This window comes from Pelodiscus sinensis, chromosome 1 (assembly GCF_052426305.1).
Source record: "Pelodiscus sinensis isolate ZL-2025 chromosome 1, ASM5242630v1, whole genome shotgun sequence".
NCBI classification, from domain to species: domain Eukaryota; kingdom Metazoa; phylum Chordata; order Testudines; family Trionychidae; genus Pelodiscus; species Pelodiscus sinensis.
In genome coordinates, this window is record NC_143052.1 from 310,709,551 (window position 1) to 310,726,637 (window position 17,087).

Below are 17,087 nucleotides of genomic sequence, written 5' to 3' on the forward strand. Positions count from 1 at the left end.
GCTATTTCTAGGTTGGAACCAAGAGTAGTGGGCAGGCCCAGGTTCCCCAGTGGCATAAACCCGATGAAGGGGACAGGGCTTATGGAGAGGTTGAACAAAGAACAGAATATAAAGGGTCCAGAGTTGGGGCTGAAGACCCTAGTGAGGGCAACAGGACCTAAAAGGCATTTGTTTGGACTTTGGGACTTGGCCAGAGGGCTGAGCCATGGAAGACTCACTAAGATCGACTGGCAGGATGCACCTGGGCGAGAAAAGGACTGTGGTATCAAATGCAGTCACTGAGAGGCTCTCAAGGGATGAGCAATCACCCATTATAGTGCCTAAAAGGAAAAATCCATGTTTTTAACACAGTACTCATTCATATAGAATAATAAATTACAGTGTATTACGTGTCTCCTCAAATTATATTCGCTATCTTAATGAACATATTAGAGCTAATGGACATGTTGATTTTATTTCAGCTAATGACTGATCCCATACTCAGGGAGAAGAAGTTGCTTAAGTGTGTCTTACACATCTTAGAAGAAAGGTTAGAGGACAACTACTGGATTGTCCGTCGAATGGCTGTAAGAGGCCTGGGAAATGTAGTCTATGGGGCACCTGAGAAGGTAAGATAGAATACTGAATACAATGCAGCATAACTAGAGAAACTAAAGGAAACAATTGCTCAGGATTTACAGAGGCCATGCACAATGCACTAGGCCAACTTCTGCTCTCTCATACCCCTGTAACCTCTTTGCAGTCAATACACAGCAGGTTGGTTCCCTTGGTAAGCTGGGCATAAGGAAACAATATGTACTTAATATGATCATATGTAAATGTATACTCCTAGGAATGAAGAGTGTAGGCCATACTTCCAAGATGAGAGATTCTATTCCAGGAAACAGAGACACTAAAAAACTCAAATCATGATAGATAATCAGCTGAACGTAAGCGCCCAGTACAAAGCTGTGACCAAAAGAGCTGAGGTGATCCTCGGAGGCATAGACAGAGGGATTCTGAATAAGAATAAAGAAGTTATTTTACCTCTGCTTATGGCACTGGTGTGAGAACTGTTAGAATACTATGTCAGGATCATGCCTGCAATTCAAGAAGGATGCTGATAAATTGGAGAAGAGTCACAAGAATTTTCAAAGGGCTAGAAAATGTGCCTTTAGATTCAATGGGGGGGGGGGGGGGGAGGAATGAAGCTAAACTAATTCAGACTGATAGTAAGGCATACATTTTAATGGTAATTTTAATCATTGGAACCATTTACCAAGGGTTGTGGTGGGTTCTCTATCAGTAGCAACTTTAAAAACAAGATGGGCTGTTTTTCTAAAAGAGGTGCTCTAGTCAAACAGACATTATTTTGGGGAGGTTCTGTGTTGTGAAGGAGGTCACAATGGTCCCTTTTGGCCTTCAAATCTAAGTAATTAGAAATCTAATAGGATTACATAGGTGTAATATGGCACAGAGTTTGGCTTATTGTAGCTAGTACCTGATGTAAAATATAGCTATAGGTCACTAGGGGGCAGATGAAATTCCCACTGCTTCATAATTGCTAAAAAAACATATTAGAAATGTGGTTAGTGGAAAGTGTTTTTTAATGTCATATGTCTGAACAGGTGAAAAAGTACAAGAAGTTTCTTCTGGAGACACTGATCAGGACTTTAGAAGAGACTTTCAGTTTTGAAATCATTATCGAATGCATGAAGGCACTGGCCAAAGTCCTGAAGGAGCTGAAAGGGAAGGACATAGGTTCTTCCTTCAGAGACCTCACCATACAGATCCGGAAGTACTTCGATAATGTACGTGAACAGAAGCCTTCAACCCCAGTTCAGCTGACATTGATGAGGCTCCATTTACAATGCATGATGTGTCCTCACTGGGCATTGTTCATGTCAGAATGAAGTGATTTTAGGCCTTAGGGAAGAGATGTGTTTTATGGCGGAGCAGAGAATTAAGAAAATGAGGATGCCATCCCTGCTCCTTCAGTCTCACCCTTCTGTTCATCTTTATTTCCAATGAGAATGGCAAAGGAAGTATGAATACTAGATTAGGTAGCTGCATAACAAGGAAAATGGGCATACAGGGTGTAATGGACTGTTTTGGGCCTGCTCCATACGATTTTTATGTCACCTGGTTGAAATTATTCCATTTTGCAGAGAAGTTTGAGATTTCAAATTTTGGTTTTGTTCCTATTTGAGGGACACACCCCCCAGCCCAAATTTCAAATCTCTTTGTGAAACAGTAATACTATTCTCAACCCAGCTCTACTGGGAGCCTTGCCTGAGGGCAGTCTACTGGCAGACTATGCTGGAGACAGGGAACCTGGAAGCACTGGGAATTAGAGGTGCCAGGGTACACATTTCCTGGCTCCTTGTCAGCCTGCCAAACAGGCTGTTCTGAAGGTGAGGGCCAGGAAGCCCAAGATCTCAGTTAGCCTGCTAGATGGGTCACCAAGAAGCTGACCAAGTACCCCTACTTGGCTTCTGGAAGAATTTTGTCAAAATTGAACTGTCTTCAAAGTATTTTGAAGAATCAACACATTTGGCCCAAACTTGATTAATTCCAGTTCTTCTAAACTTCTGTAGTTGGAATCACTCTACTCTAATGTAGAAGAGACAGCTGTGCTAGATACATGATGTGGTTATCTCTTCGTTACCAACCTGTGTGGCTTTCTTGGCTATAGAAGGACAACACTCTTCGTGCATTGGCCTTTGTCCTGTTTGGTATCCTGGCCGGCTCTGCAAAGAGAAAATGGAAGGACTATTTTGCCAAGCAGGTTAGACAGAGCTGGGTCACACTTCTGCTGCACCTGCAAGATCCAAGCCCTGAAGTTTCAATGGTAAGAATGACAGTGACTTAAATACTAAGCAAAAAGAATCTTCCTCCTGTTGCCAGGGGAGCTCTGCTATTCCTTCCTGCAGTGGAGACCTAAATTCTTCCCTCAGTTCATTGCCCTCCTTTTGAGTCAATCCCAGACAGGCTGGTCCTTAGCAGCCAGGGTTGTCTCACTGGAGTTCAGGATAGGTCATGGGTCTGATCCCAAGAGTTCATTCCTGCCTATCTCTGCACCCCACGTTCCTGCCTCCCCACAACAGAGGAAAGATCACAGCTATGCCTAGTGAAGCAGCTTTCATAGCTACATCTGTTCTGAAAAAACATTGCTGCTATCTCCAGTTTTCAGTATTATAAAATCATAGAACCATAGGTTTGGAGGAGACCTCAGGAGGTCACTGAGTCCAACCTCCTGCCCAAAACAGGACCAGCCACAACTAAACAATCCCAGCCAGCGCTTTGTCAAGCTAGGACTTGAAAACTCTAGATTTAGAGGTTCCGTTGCCTCCCTAGGTAACCCATTCCAGTGCTTCACCACCTTCCTAGTAAAATAGTTTTTCCGAATATCCAACCTAGACCTCCCCCACTGTAACTTGAGACCATTGCTCCTCATTCAGTCATCTAGTACCACTGAGAACAACCTCTCTCCATCCTCTTTGAAATCCCCCTTCAGGTAGTTAAAGCCTTCTATCAAAGCTCCCCTCACTCTTCTCTTCTGAAGACTAAATAATCCCAAATCCCTCAGCCTCTCCTTGGAAATCATGTGTTCCAGCCTCCTAATCATTTTTGTTGCCCTCCATTGGACTTTCTCCAATGTATCAACATTTTTTAAGTAATGGGGTGCCCAGAATTGGATGCAATACTCCAGAAGTAGAATCCCTTTCCCCCTATTAAAGTCATGCTGGCATATTTTCTGTCTATTACTTCAGGGGAATCCCTTTTATTCTTGGGGTAGATGAGCAGTCAAGGACATGAGTTCCATTTGAATGAGCACAATACGTGTTATGGAACAATTCACTGGTGCAACCCTCTTTTTCAGGAGTGCAGAGCTACATTTCATCTCTGTGCCCCATTTTTGGGACTGAAGAGGCTCCAAACTATACTTAATGAGCATCTTAGTTGGAGAACCGAGCTGAACCCTGAGGAGCTCCAGATGGATATCTGCAGACACCTTGTGAGTGACCTATAGAATTATATGAGATTATTGACAGCATAGGCTTGTGATGTAGAAGCAGGGGGAATGTGTGATGGGCAATGTAAGTATCTATGGGTATGTCTACGCTACAAAGTTAGTTTGAACTAACGGACGTTAGTTCGAACTAACTTTCATAGGCGCTACACTAGCGCTCCGTTAGTTTGAATTTAATTCGAACTAGCGGAGCGCTTAGTTCGAACTAGGTAATCCTCATTCCACGAGGATTAAGCCTAATTCAAACTTACTAGTTCGAATTAAGGGCTGTGTAGCCCCTTAATGCGAACTAGTGGGAGGCTAGCCCTCCCCAGGTTTCCCTGGTGGCCACTCCGGCCAACACCAGGGAAACTCTATGCCCCCCTCCCGGCCCCGGACCCCTTAAAGGGGCACGGGATGGCTACGGTGCCCGTGCCAGGTGCAAGCCTGCCAGCACCCAGCCAGCAGACCCTGCACCTGGTGCGGATCGAGCCACCCACCCGATGCCCCCCAGCCCTCCCCCTCTTCCCGGGACCAGGCTGGCGGGTCCTGGGAGCTTGCCCGGGACCGCAAAAGGCGGGCTCCCTCCTGGGCTAGTGCGGACATCGTGGACCTCGTCCACGATCTCCGCACTAGGCACAGGAAGGTGGCCGGCTAGGGCAGGAGAGCTGCCAGCCTGGCCACCCAGGAGCAGGAGTGCATGAAAATCAAGGTGGTCCACTGAGACCCCACGACCCTGAGCATACAATGGCCATCCTGGGTCAGACCAAAGGTTCATCTATCCCGTAGCCTGTCTGCCGACAGCGGCCAACCCTAGGGACCCTGGAGGGGATGGACCGAAGACAGTGACCAAGCCATTTGTCTCGTGCCATCCCTCTCCAGCCTTCCACAAACTTTGGGCAGGGACACCTCTCCTACCCCCTGGCTAATACCACTCCATGGACCCAACCTCCATGGCTTGATCTCACTTCCCTTTAAACTCTGTTCTAGTTGTAGCCTTCACAGCCTCCTGCAGCAAGGAGTTCCACAGGTTGACTCTGTGCTTTGTGAAGAACAACTTTCTGTTACTAGTTTGAAGCCTGTTACCCATTCCTTTCCTTTGGTGTCCTCTAGTCCTTCTTTATGGGAACTAATGAAGAACTTTTCTGTATGCACCCTCTCCACCCAACTCCTGGTTTTAGAGACCTCTATCCTGTCCCCCCTCCGTCTCCTCTTTTCTAAGCTGAACAGTCCCAGTCTCTTTAGCCTCTCTTCATATGAGACCTGTTCCCAACCCCTGATCATTTTAGTTGCCCTCCCCTCTGCCACCCTCTCTCTTCCCCTCTCCCACCCGCTTTTCCCAGTCTCCCCCAGTTTTGTTCAATAAAGACAGATTCCATTTTTGAACACAATTGTCCTTTATTTTGTACATCAAGAAGAGGGGCTAGGGAAGGGTAAGGGGAAGGAGTTGAGGGAGGAATGGGGTACGCGCCCCCGATGGGGAGGACTGGGCTGGCTCTGCGGGCTTTTGGGGTGGAAGCTCTCCTGCAGCCCCCCAATTGCCCCATCTCCCCAGATGGCAGGCTGCGGCAAGTGCAGCCGGTCTGATGGCCAAGTGCTGTGATGTGCCCAGTGTGGGTACTCCGGGCACTCCAAGCCAAGACTGCTTTGCAAGCGGGGCACCCCTGAGAACTGTCTGTCCGGGGTGGGGGTTGGGACCCTTTAAACACAGCCCTCGGCTAGCCTGAGAGAGCATCTCCACGCTCTAAGTCCTCCTCTGATGCCCTGCCGGCAGTGCTTCCGGCCATCCTTAAGCCCGGTTCAGGGTCCACTTAATGTGGACATGCTAGTTCGAATTAGTAAAATGCTAATTCGAACTAGTTTTTTAGTCTAGATCCGTTAGTTTGAATTAGCTTAGTTCGAATTAAGTAATTCGAACTAAGTTAGTTCGAATTAACGTTGTAGTGTAGACGTACCCTATTAGAGTGGGATACAGGACTGAGGGTGAGAGGAATGTAAATCTGCCATAGATTCCCACTTTCCCCACTTCTACACAGCCTCCTGTCCTTTCTTCTATTTACTTGTTTAAATTAAAAAAAAAGTCTGAGTGAATCCAATAACTGACAGCAGTGGCAAGAGGAACACAGACTGTTTACTTGTGGTTTGTAAAGGCATGTGTTGGCAGTCAAAGGGCATTTCTAGCCAGAGAGAGCTCATGTGTCCCTGATTTTCTCTAGGCCAAAGAGAAGGCTGAGCTACTGGAGAACTTTTACAAAAGCACCATCAGATACTTCCGCAGCAGCTGGGAAGAGATCCGGGCAGCTGCAGCCAAGTTAGCTGGTGAGAGAAAGTGTGCCGTGTCCCTTTTGGTATTCCCTTTGAGGTAGACAGAAAAAGTCCCTGTGTGCAGCACTGAGCTACTATTAATCTCTCCGTGCTGTGACTTCTCATGCATAAATGGAGATGTTAATGTTCTCCTACTTCTCCAGTGTGGTGTTAGGAGGAATTTGTAATTTGCAATAGAATGCTTTGAGATGGCGCAGTCATTTAGTAGCAGAGGCTGGCACACTGTCACGTAGGGTATGTTTATTCTCCGATCAAACTAGTGTGCTAAAAATAGAGTAGCTGTGGCAGGAGTAGCAGGAGGGGTTAACTATTCCAAGGATGATCCCATCCAAACCCAAAAGTCTGTTCTCAAGGTGGCTAGCTCCTCCGACTGCTTCTGTCATCTTACCTGCACTCTATTTTTAGTAGTCAGAGTTAGTGTGGACTCAAACTATAGACCTAAGCTCAGTGTTGTTCACTGTTCCTTACTGGTGCTTCATCACTGGGAGGTAGGCAGCCCACCGCCACACAGTGCCTGCTGTTGCAGGTTCCTGATTGCCTTGCCCAGGAAGCACTAGATTCCTCCCCTTTGGCCCTGTGCCATCCTTTCCTTAGCACACCCATGCAAGCCAGGCAAGCATTGTGGCCTAATTAATTTATCCAGGTGAGATCCTTGCTTAGTACGCACTTATTCCTGGCCCCAGCCCCTTTGTTCACACCACTAGATTAATACACTATCCTAGTATATCTCCAATAACTGACAGCAGTGGCAAGAGGAACATAGATTGTTTAAAGCAAATGAGATTTTATGTAAACATTCTTAATTTTTTTCTCTTATTCTCTTCAGTGTGGACGCTAAACTTTTCTAGTATTGTCTTGCCTACAGCTCACCTTAGACTCACAATAGAAGCCAAAGGGCCAATGTTATCACCTTGCACTTAACAAGAGAAGGTTTTTTATTGATGTTTATTTTACACTGCTTATTTAGGCATCATCCTGGAACATACGGACACCAAGAATATGAAATGGCTGGACATGGAACATCTGTTGACCTGTAAGTAACAAATACAGGTGAAATCCTATTCATTAGTGAGTTATAAAGAAATTTAGCTGACAAGCAAGCAGTAACTGATACCACAGGTGTGAAGTGCATCAGCCACACATCAAAGGACAGATTCAGCTTTAGTCTGCTCTGAAAGAGGTACGTCTACACTACAGCGTTAATTCAAGTTAACTTAATTCGAAATAGTTAATTTGAAATAAGCTAATTCGAATTATGCATCTATACACAAAACCTATTTCAAAATAGCATTTTGTTATTTTGAAATAGCGCGTCCACACTGAGTGGACCCTGAACCGAAGTTCAGGCTGGCCGGAACCAGTGCTGGCAGGGCATCAGGTTAGGACATAGTGTGTGGGGCTGCTGCCTCAGGCTAACTGAGCTCCGTGCTTCACGGGACCCTACCCCCACCCCGAACAGACAGTTCTTGGGTTCCCCGCTCGCTTGTCTACCCCGATGAGGGACAGCAAAGCAGTCCTGTCTTGGAGTGCCCTGAGTGCCTGCACTCGGGACACCACAGCGCTCGGCCACATGGAGCCAGAGCTGCCCCTGGGCACACCGGTGCGTCTCGTAGGGTTGTTGCCATCAGCCCAGCTGCACTTGCTGCAGGCTACCGTCCGGGGAGTCCATCGGGGGGCTGTCAGGATCCAGGAGGCCCTGCAGGAGAGTGTCCACCCCGAGGAGCCCTCAGAGCCACCCCGGTCCTCCCCACCGTGGGCTCGTGCCCCATTCCTCCCTCACGTCCATCTACTTACTCCTCCCTAGCCTCCCTTCCTGATGTCAAATAAAAGACATGTATGTTCAAAAATAGAAACTGGGTTTATTGAACAACAGGGTGAACCTCTGGGGAGACTGGGAAAAGGAGGTGGGAGAGAGGAATAGAGTGGGTGGGAGAGGGGAGGGTGAAACCTGGGAGGAGGAAGTTGGAAGGGAGAAGCAAAGGGAAGAAAGGAGAAGGGAAGATCAGGGCCCAAGGTTGGGGGTCTCACCGCACCAACTTGATTGTCATGCAAACCTGCTCCTGGGTTCGCATGTGGCCTTTGGTGGCCAGGCTGGCAGCTATCCTGCCATTGACGGCCGTGTTCCTCTGTCTAGTGCGGAGATCATGGATGCTGGGGCATCCCTCCCAAACCTGAATAAGGTCCATGATCTCCACCCTGGACCAGGAAGGCACCCGCCTTCTCCAGCCCCTGTCAGGCTCCTGGGTGCTGGCAGACTGCTCCTGAGGAGCAGTGGAGGGTTGGCTGCCAGTGCCTTGCTGGCTCACGTTTTGTGGCTACTGGCTCAGGGGCCCCGGTGGCCACTGCTGGCTCTTGGCTGGTAGGCTTGGATCTGGCACGGGCCAGGGTCTATTCCTTTAATGGCTCTGGGGCCAGGGGGAGAGGAGAGGAAGTTTTCCTGGTTGTGCCCAGAGTGGCCACCAGGGCTCCCTGGGAAGGGCTGGAGGCCCCCTATTTTGAATTAATTGTCTACACAGCACTTAATTTGAAATAGCTATTTCAAATTTGGTGTTACTCCTCGTAGAATGAGGTTTACCAAATTTGAATTAAGCGCTCTGCTATTTCGAATTAATTTCGAAATAGCGGTTTGCATGTATAGATGCTATTAAAGTTAATTCAAAATAACAGCTGTTATTTTGAATTAACTTTGTGGTGTAGACGTACCTGGAGGAAACTGCAGCCAGTGTGATATAAGTCAGTGCATCTCCTGGCTATCCTGGCAATGCCTCTTCCCAACCTGTGTGATCCACTCTTTGGGCTCCATCGGCTCCCTGGGAGCCACTTTTTGCTACCCCAAACTCCACACCATCAGATTTATTTCTGTCAGGAGATGTAAAATAACTTAAAAGCAGAAGCTATTGAGTCAATGGAGCACCTTCCAATTGGATGAGTTTCTGGTAGGGTCAGGGTCTCCCCTCTCCCCCCTCCTCCATCTCAGTTTGGAGCTTGGAAGGATCCCAATGGAGGAACCTAAAGCTTTGTTTGGACAGAGAGCTGCTGTAGCTTGGTACTCACTGGTACTAAATCTCCAGCTACTGCAGGCATAGGTGACTATATGAAAAGTGAGTCATATTCTCTGTAATTCCAGCTCTCCAGGTCCTACAGAATGACCCAAGTCCCATTGTCCAGCTGGTGGCAACTCAGGTCCTAAGAGACATCTGACCTGGATGAGTGCTCGGGGAATGAAGCACAGACAAATAGAACGAAGAGCTCCTGCTACCTTGTCACATCCATTGCTTCAGTGGGGATTTCTGGAGAACAATGTGCTCTGTCTGTGCCAGCTTCTGTTTCAGCTTGGTGGTATGCGGCCAGCTACAGTGACTGAACGATATATCTGCTAGCTCTCTATGGGGTAAGGGAGTAGTATAAGGGCCCTACCATCAATCAAACATTAGCTCCGCCCCCTGAATCCGGAAGTCCCCCCCCCCCCGACTCCCCGGAAGTCCCTTCTCCCTTGTCACCGGCAGTCCCGCCCCTGGAGGGTAGTACATCCGGGTCGAGAGGGACAGGTGACCGGAAGTAAAAAGGATGTCATGTGACCCCCGTTAGGCCCGTCCCCTGTCACCGGAAGTCCCGCCCTTGGGGGTAATACATCCGGGGTCAAGAGGGGCAGGTGACCGGAAGTAAGGGGTGTCATGTGACCCCTCTAAGGACTTGCCCCACCTCCCTCTACCAATCAGGAAGGGCTTTCCCCGTAGGACCGCCCCGCGAACCGCTTTGACCAATGGGGGGGCAATTCCGGGACCGGATGACCCGCCCAGAAGTGGGTCATGTGACCCCTCTAAGAACTCGCCCCACCTCCCTCCACCAATCAGGAGGGGTTTTTTCCCTGTAGGACCGCCTCGTGAACTGCTTTGACCAATCGGGGGGCAGTTCCGGGACCGGATGACCCGCCCAGCAGTGGGTTGTGTGACCCCTCTAAGAACTCACCCTCCCTCCCTCTACCAATCAGGAAGGTTTTTTTCCCTGTAGGACCGCCCCACAAATCGCTTTCACCATTCGGGGGGTGCAGTTCTGGGACCCGTTGACCAGACCGGAAGCTGGTCGTGTGACCCCTCTAAGAGCTTCCCGTGACACCCTCTGTCAATCAGAGCACTTCCCCATAAGTTCTAGCGCCACACAAAAGAGGCCATCTTGTTCCAAGAGCGCGTGTTTCAGAGAGCGTGCAAACGCTGAGCGGAAACATGGACTCCTTCACCACCCCCACCAGAAGTTTGGAGTTTGTTTTGGTGACGAGGGCCTTCCACCACATGAGAAGAAAGCGCCACATCAGCAACAGTTCCGAGGACAAGGGAGAGGCGAAAAGGGGCCCTTTGCCCCCTCTGCTATTGGATACACCAGTATCATCCTTGGCGTTCTCTTCAATGCTTTGTATCAGTATTGAGCAAAAACAAGGTGGGCCCGGTTCGTCTTCCTCGTCCGATGCAATGCTGTCCCGGGTCTGAAGGTCAGCTAGAAAGGCATCATCAAGCTGTCAAAAGATTGCCAGAAAGAAATAATGTAAGACGCTCTGGTCATTTTTTTTTTTAAGTTTTCAAAATCCCGGTTTCCTAACCCCATGATGCCCCAACTTCGATCTTTCATTTACCTATTTGGCTTCTTTTCCATGCGTCTTGTCCGACTCCTGGGAGCCATGGGCACCTTCTTCCTCCAGGCCATCTAGCTTGTCTGGCTGCATCGTGAGCGGTTGGGTTTCGGCGTCAGATATTGGTGTATCCATCAGCGGCTGGGCCAAAGGGCTCCCTTCAACTTCTCCTTCCTCCTCGGAACTGTCGCTGATGTAGCGCTTTCTTCTCGGCACCAAAACAAAGTTGGTGAAAGAAGCCATGTTTCCGCTCAGCGTTTGCACGCTCTCTGAAACACGCGCTCTTGGAACAAGAGGGCCTCTTTTGTGTGGTGCTAGAACTTACGGGGAAGTTCTATGCTCTGATTGGCAAAGGGTGTCACGGGAAGCTCTTAGAGGGGTCACACGACCCGCCTCCGGTCTGGTCAACGGGTCCCGGAACTGCACTCTCCGGATTGGTCAAAGCAATTCGTGGGGCGGTCCTACAGGGAAAAAACCCTCCTGATTGGTAGAGGGAGGCGGGGCGAGTTCTTAGAGGGGTCACACAACCCACTGCTGGGCGGGTCATCTGGTCCCAAAACTGCCCCCCAATTGGTCAAAGGAGTTCGCAGGGCGGTCCTACAGGGAAAAACCCCCTCCTGATTCGTAGAGGGCGGCGGGGCAAGTTCTTAGAGGGGTCACACGACCCACTGCTCGGCGAGTCATCGGATCCCAGAACTGCCCCCCCGATTGGTCAAAGCGGTTCGCGGGGCGGTCCTACAGGGGAAAAACCCTTCCTGATTGGTAGAGGGAGGTGGGGCAAGTCCTTAGAGGGGTCACATGACACTCCTTACTTCCGCTCACCTGCCCCTCTTGACCCCGGATGTATTACCCCCAAGGGCGGGACTTCCGGTGACAGGGGACGGGCCTAACGGGGGTCACATGACACCCGGTCAGCTGTCCCTCTTGACCCGGATGTACTACCATCCAGTGGCCGGACTTCCGGTGACAGGGGAGAAGGGAATTCTGGCGGTCAGGGGGCGGGACTTCCGGGGGCAGGGGGCAGGGCTAACGTTTGATTGATGGTAGGGCCCTTATACTACTTAGGGGATTACACATGCGGGAGGAATTCACTAAGGGTGGCTTTAATTGGCATTTAAACATCTAACTGTGGATTTTGGTGATTTCCTTTAGATATCCAGGGCCTTTAACTGTGCTTGTATTGTCCAGTCCCATAAGTTGCTGAGTGTCCTCAAACTCCCTCTGATGTTATTGGGAGTTCAGAACACTCTGCCCTTCAAAGAAGGTACTCAGCAGATATCATTCGTCCTCCAAATTTAGAGGCTATGATCCTCCACCTCATAGAAAAAGTTTCCTGAATAGTTAGGTTTCTAGTCTCTCTCAGCACTTTACTCTTGCCCTCCTGGGTTCTGGGCCTATGAGGAGTCACCAGACAACAGTAAGCAAAGGAGGGTAAAAGGCTGAGGGGGTCTGGGATATCATTGTCTGTGGTTCTCAATGGGGAGAGAATCTTCCTGTGATGGCTGAATATGGGAAGGGGATCAGTGTTTTCCCCTGTTGAATTGACACTTTCTGATAATTCACTATATTAGGTAATAGGAGTTCCCCTAATCTTGTGGTGTTTCCTGTTTTGGAGATTGTTTTCCATTCCATATCCAACAGCTTAATCCCAACCCATGTTATTATATTTATTAAGGGGCATTGTACAAATGCTGATGACTCTTTAAGTTTATTTCTCAGGTGCTGGCCATGCTGTGTGTCACAAACAGTCACCTGTAAATAACCCTCCCCTGTAAATAATATAGTGTTTGTTTTTACTGTGCACATATCATTCGTCCTCCAAATTTAGAGGCTATGATCCTCCACCTTATAGAAAAAGTTTCCTGAATAGTTAGGTTTCTAGTCTCTCTCAGCACTTTACTCTTGCCCTCCTGGGTTCTGGGCCTATGAGGAGTCACCAGACAACAGTTAGCAAAGGAGGGTAAAAGGCTGAGGGGGTCTGGGATATCATTGTCTGTGGTTCTCAGTGGGGAGAGAATCTTCCTGTGATGGCTGAATATGGGAAGGGGATCAGTGTTTTCCCCTGTTGAATTGACACTTTCTGATAATTCACTATATTAGGTAATAGGAGTTCCCCTAATCTTGTGGTGTTTCCTGTTTTGGAGATTGTTTTCCATTCCATATCCAGCAGCTTAATCCCAACCCATGTTATTATATTTATTAAGGGGCATTGTACAAATGCTGATGACTCTTTAAGTTTATTTCTCAGGTGTTGGCCATGCTGTGTGTCACAAACAGTCACCTGTAAATAACCCTCCCCTGTAAATAATATAGTGTTTGTATTTACTGTGCACATGTTTCCAATTAAACTCTTTGAAGTATCTGTTTCAATTACTCAGGGGCCTGATTTCTTCTTTCAGAGTATGTCTACACTACAGCATTATTTCAAAATATCTTATTTCGAAATGCATTGTGAAATAGCCTTTTGCTATTTTGAAATAGAGCGTCCACACTGAGTGGACGGTGAATCGCATTTAAGGCCGGACAGAACCAGGTCCGGCAGGGCATCAGGTCAGGAGTTACTTCGTGTGGCTGCTGCCTGAGGCTGTCTGAGGCCTGTGCTTAAAGGCACCCCCCTGGACAGCCAGTTCTCAGGTTTCCCTGCTTGCTTGCCTACCTCCATGAGGGACAGGAAACCATTTTGTCTCTGTGTGCTCTGGTTGCCTTCACTCGGGACATCACAGCACTCTGCAACATGAAGCCAGAGCTGCCTCTGGGCACTCTGGTGCTTTTCATGGACGCGTTGCTGCGGACCTGTCTGAACTTTCTGCAGGCTGCCATCTGAGAGGTCCATCAGGGGGCTGTCAGTATCCAGGAGGCCCTGCGGGCGAGCTTCCATCCTGAGGAGCCCTCAGAGCCTCTCTGGTCTGCCCCACTGGGGGCTTGTGCCTCATTCCTCCCTCACGTCCTTCCACTGACCTCTCCCTAACCCCCCTTCCTGATGTCAAATAAAATACACGTATTTTCATGAACACAAACTATCTTTATTTAACAAAACCCCGGGGGAGAGGGGGGAGAATGAAACTCTGGTGAGACTGGGGAAAGGAGGCGGGAGAGGGGAGAAGAGGGGGGGAGAGGGGAGGGTGAAAACTTGGGGGGAGGAAGCAAGGGGAAGAAAGGGAAGGGGAAGGTCAAGGCTCAGGGTTGGGGGGGCTCTCCAGACCAACTTGATTTTCACGCAAACTTGCTCCTGGGTTCACATGTGGCCTTTAGTGCCACGCTGGCAGCTATCCTGCCATTGATGGCCGCATTCCTCTCTCTAGCGCAGAGATCATGGACATTGGGGGCAATCCCCCCAAACCAGAATAAGGTCCATGATCTCCACCCTGGACCAGGAAGGCGCCCGCCTTCTCCAGCCCCTGTCAGGCTCCTGGGAGCTGGCAGACTGCTCCTGGCGAGTGGTGGAGGGCTGGCTGCCAGTCTTTGCTGGCTCATGTTTGGGGGCCAATGGGTCAGGGGTAGTGACTGCTGGCTCTGGCCTGGCAGGCTTGGAACTGGCACAGACACTGTGGCCAGAGTCAACCCCTAAAGGCTCCGGGGAGGGAGGAAGGAGAGGAGTGATCTTGGTTGAGGCTGGAGTGGCCACCAGGGCCCCCTATTTTGATGTGTTTACACAGCACTTATTTCGAAATAGCTATTTTGAATTTGGCTTTATTCCTCATGGAATGAGGTTTACCAAATTTGGAATAAGTGCTCCGCTATTTCAAATTAATTTCGAAATAGCAGTTTGGCTGTGTAGATGCTACTTTGAATAAGTAGGAATAAGATCCTCCGGAAAAGGGTGTTTTTTCTGGAGGTTCGGGGCCAGTGTAGACGCTCTTTTCCGTCTTTTCTAAAAGCTGGAAAAAAGCAGCGGACATTTTTATTTAAATGCCGCGGGGGATATTTAAATCCCCCGCGGATTTCCCTATTACGACCTCTGAAATTAACATGCCCCTTCCAGAAAAGGGGCCAATGTAGACGTAGCCCATGTGTTTACTTACAGACTTAGGATAGGTGCCTGTAATAGTGATTGAGGGAAGGCATCTCTGCTTTTTTAAGCTAAGTCCCTGTTTGTGCTTTGCAGACCTTTATCAGGGAGGAACGATTGGATCCCCTAGCTTCCCCCACTGTTCTATGAGGGAATGGCTGTCCTGAGATATCACTGACAGGGCTGCTAGGCTCACTGGTCTTATGACTTCTCTATATCAGGGACCAGCTCATTTGTTAATAATTCACATTGGACGGGAGCTGGGTGAAGGCTGGAGGGTCAGTTTCGCTGTGATGATCACCAGTTAAGCTCTACAGAGAATCATAGAAATGCAGGGTGGAAGTGACCTAGAAAGACCCCCTAGTCCAGCTCCCTGTGCTGAGGCAGGACCAAGTATTCCTACACACTTTTGTCTAACTGGTTCTTAAAAACCTGCAGTGATGGAGATTCCAGAACCTCCCTTTGAAGCCTACTCCGTAGCTTAACTGTTTTTATAGTTACTTAGAAAGTTTCTCCTAATATTGAACCTAAATCTCCCTTGCTGCAGATTAAGCTGATTGCTACTTCTCCTACTTTCAGTCCACATGGAGAACAGTTGATCACATTCTCTTTATAACAGTCCATAACATATATGAACATGGTTTGAACATATTTGAAGGTCTGGCCGTATGTGGGTTTGGCCAAGACACGGAGGAGGAAAAGGAGCTTACAGGGGTATGTATGTCATTTTCTTGGAGTGCCTAGGGCTCTGACTCATCTTGTTACCCCTTCAGCAAGAGGAAGAATTTCTCAGGCTTGAATCATAGAATCACAGAATACTAGCACTGGAAGGGACCTTGAGAGGTCATCGAGTCCAGTCCCCTGCCCTCATGGCAGGACCAAATACTGTCTAGACCATCCCTGAGTTGACTTGATGTTAACTCGATAACACCACCAGTCCGTGAGCCACCCATCCAATCTTCTCAAGGCTCTGCCAGCCCTTACTTTACCTTGCAGGGTAAAAAGGAATGGTGCCTGACGGGAATGGGAGTGTGAAGTTTGGATATGAAGGTGGGGCGGAGGGGACGACACTTACCTGGCTCTGTACCTCCTGTCGCTCTCAGGCACCATGAATCTGGCCAATGGAAGCAGCAGGGAAAGCTTTCAGGTGAACAGTTTCTTGGACTGCCAATCCCCCAGCTCAGAGGAGGAGGAGTGGGAGTGCATGGAGCTGCTTCCTGTCCCCATGAGCTAGATCTGGCCCATGAGGATCCTCCCCCAAGAGGGGAGCTGCAGAGCTGGAGCACCAGTGTAGGTTCCCCAGTATAGGGGTGTGTGAACCCAGAGCCTGCAGCTTACCTGCAAGATGGTTGCAGCCCACACTTTGTGAACCACTCACTGCCTTACATGCTTTCTCTGGGCCTTGTGGAGGGTACTCAGAGTCTGGGTATGTATATGCAGTAAGGAGGAGAAGGGGATGGGCTGGGAACAGAGAGCCTAAATCGTGATGTTAGATGCAAAACTTCAAGCACCCACCTGACAATTTTTGTCCTGCATGCATTGACCATATAGTAGTCACCGAGCCCCCCAGTGAAATGCAAACCACCAGCGTTTGACAGACAGGAATGTAGGATGGCAGAATAGTGCTGGGAGAATTTTTATTTTCATAGAAACTATTGAATACATTTAAAGAGGTTTTCAAATCTCAGGAAAGGTGCATCTCCACTGCACCAGTAGGTCAAAATAAGCTACGCAATTTGAGCTACGCAAATTGCATATCTTATTTCAATCTAATTTTGAAATAGATTATTTTAAAATTTCAAAATAAAGCGCTATTCCAGCAAGTCCCTTAACTTTCATGGAACGAGGGCTACAGGGACACCGGAATATATTTCGAAGTCATGGGTGCATTTAAAGATGCGAAATAGCTATTTGTGGATACTTTGGATATCCCAAAATAGCACTGCTGTCTAGATGTAGCCTAAATGTATAGGAGCAGAAATTGATCTTCAAACATTTGCCATTTAAAGAAATAAAATGAAACATTTCTGGTGTGAAAGAAAAGTACACTTGCTGACTTCTTCATTCTCTTTAAAAACACCATGGTTCTTTAGAAGTTTTCTCTTTTTCTGCCTGTGGAATAGAAATACGGAAACAAT

General features: G+C 48.5%; 1 protein-coding gene across 1 annotated transcript; it reads left to right on the plus strand.

The window, feature by feature from the left end:
* The first annotated feature begins 267 nt into the window (after positions 1 to 267).
* On the plus strand, positions 268 to 6,345 carry LOC149525818 (protein maestro-like). Its single transcript, XM_089775566.1, has 4 exons — positions 268 to 608; positions 1,608 to 1,790; positions 2,675 to 3,997; positions 6,208 to 6,345. The coding sequence occupies exons 1-3, from the start codon at positions 420 to 422 to the stop codon at positions 2,849 to 2,851; spliced, it is 549 nt and encodes a 182-aa protein (XP_089631692.1). The 5' UTR covers positions 268 to 419; the 3' UTR covers positions 2,852 to 3,997; positions 6,208 to 6,345.
* The last annotated feature ends 10,742 nt before the right edge of the window (positions 6,346 to 17,087 follow it).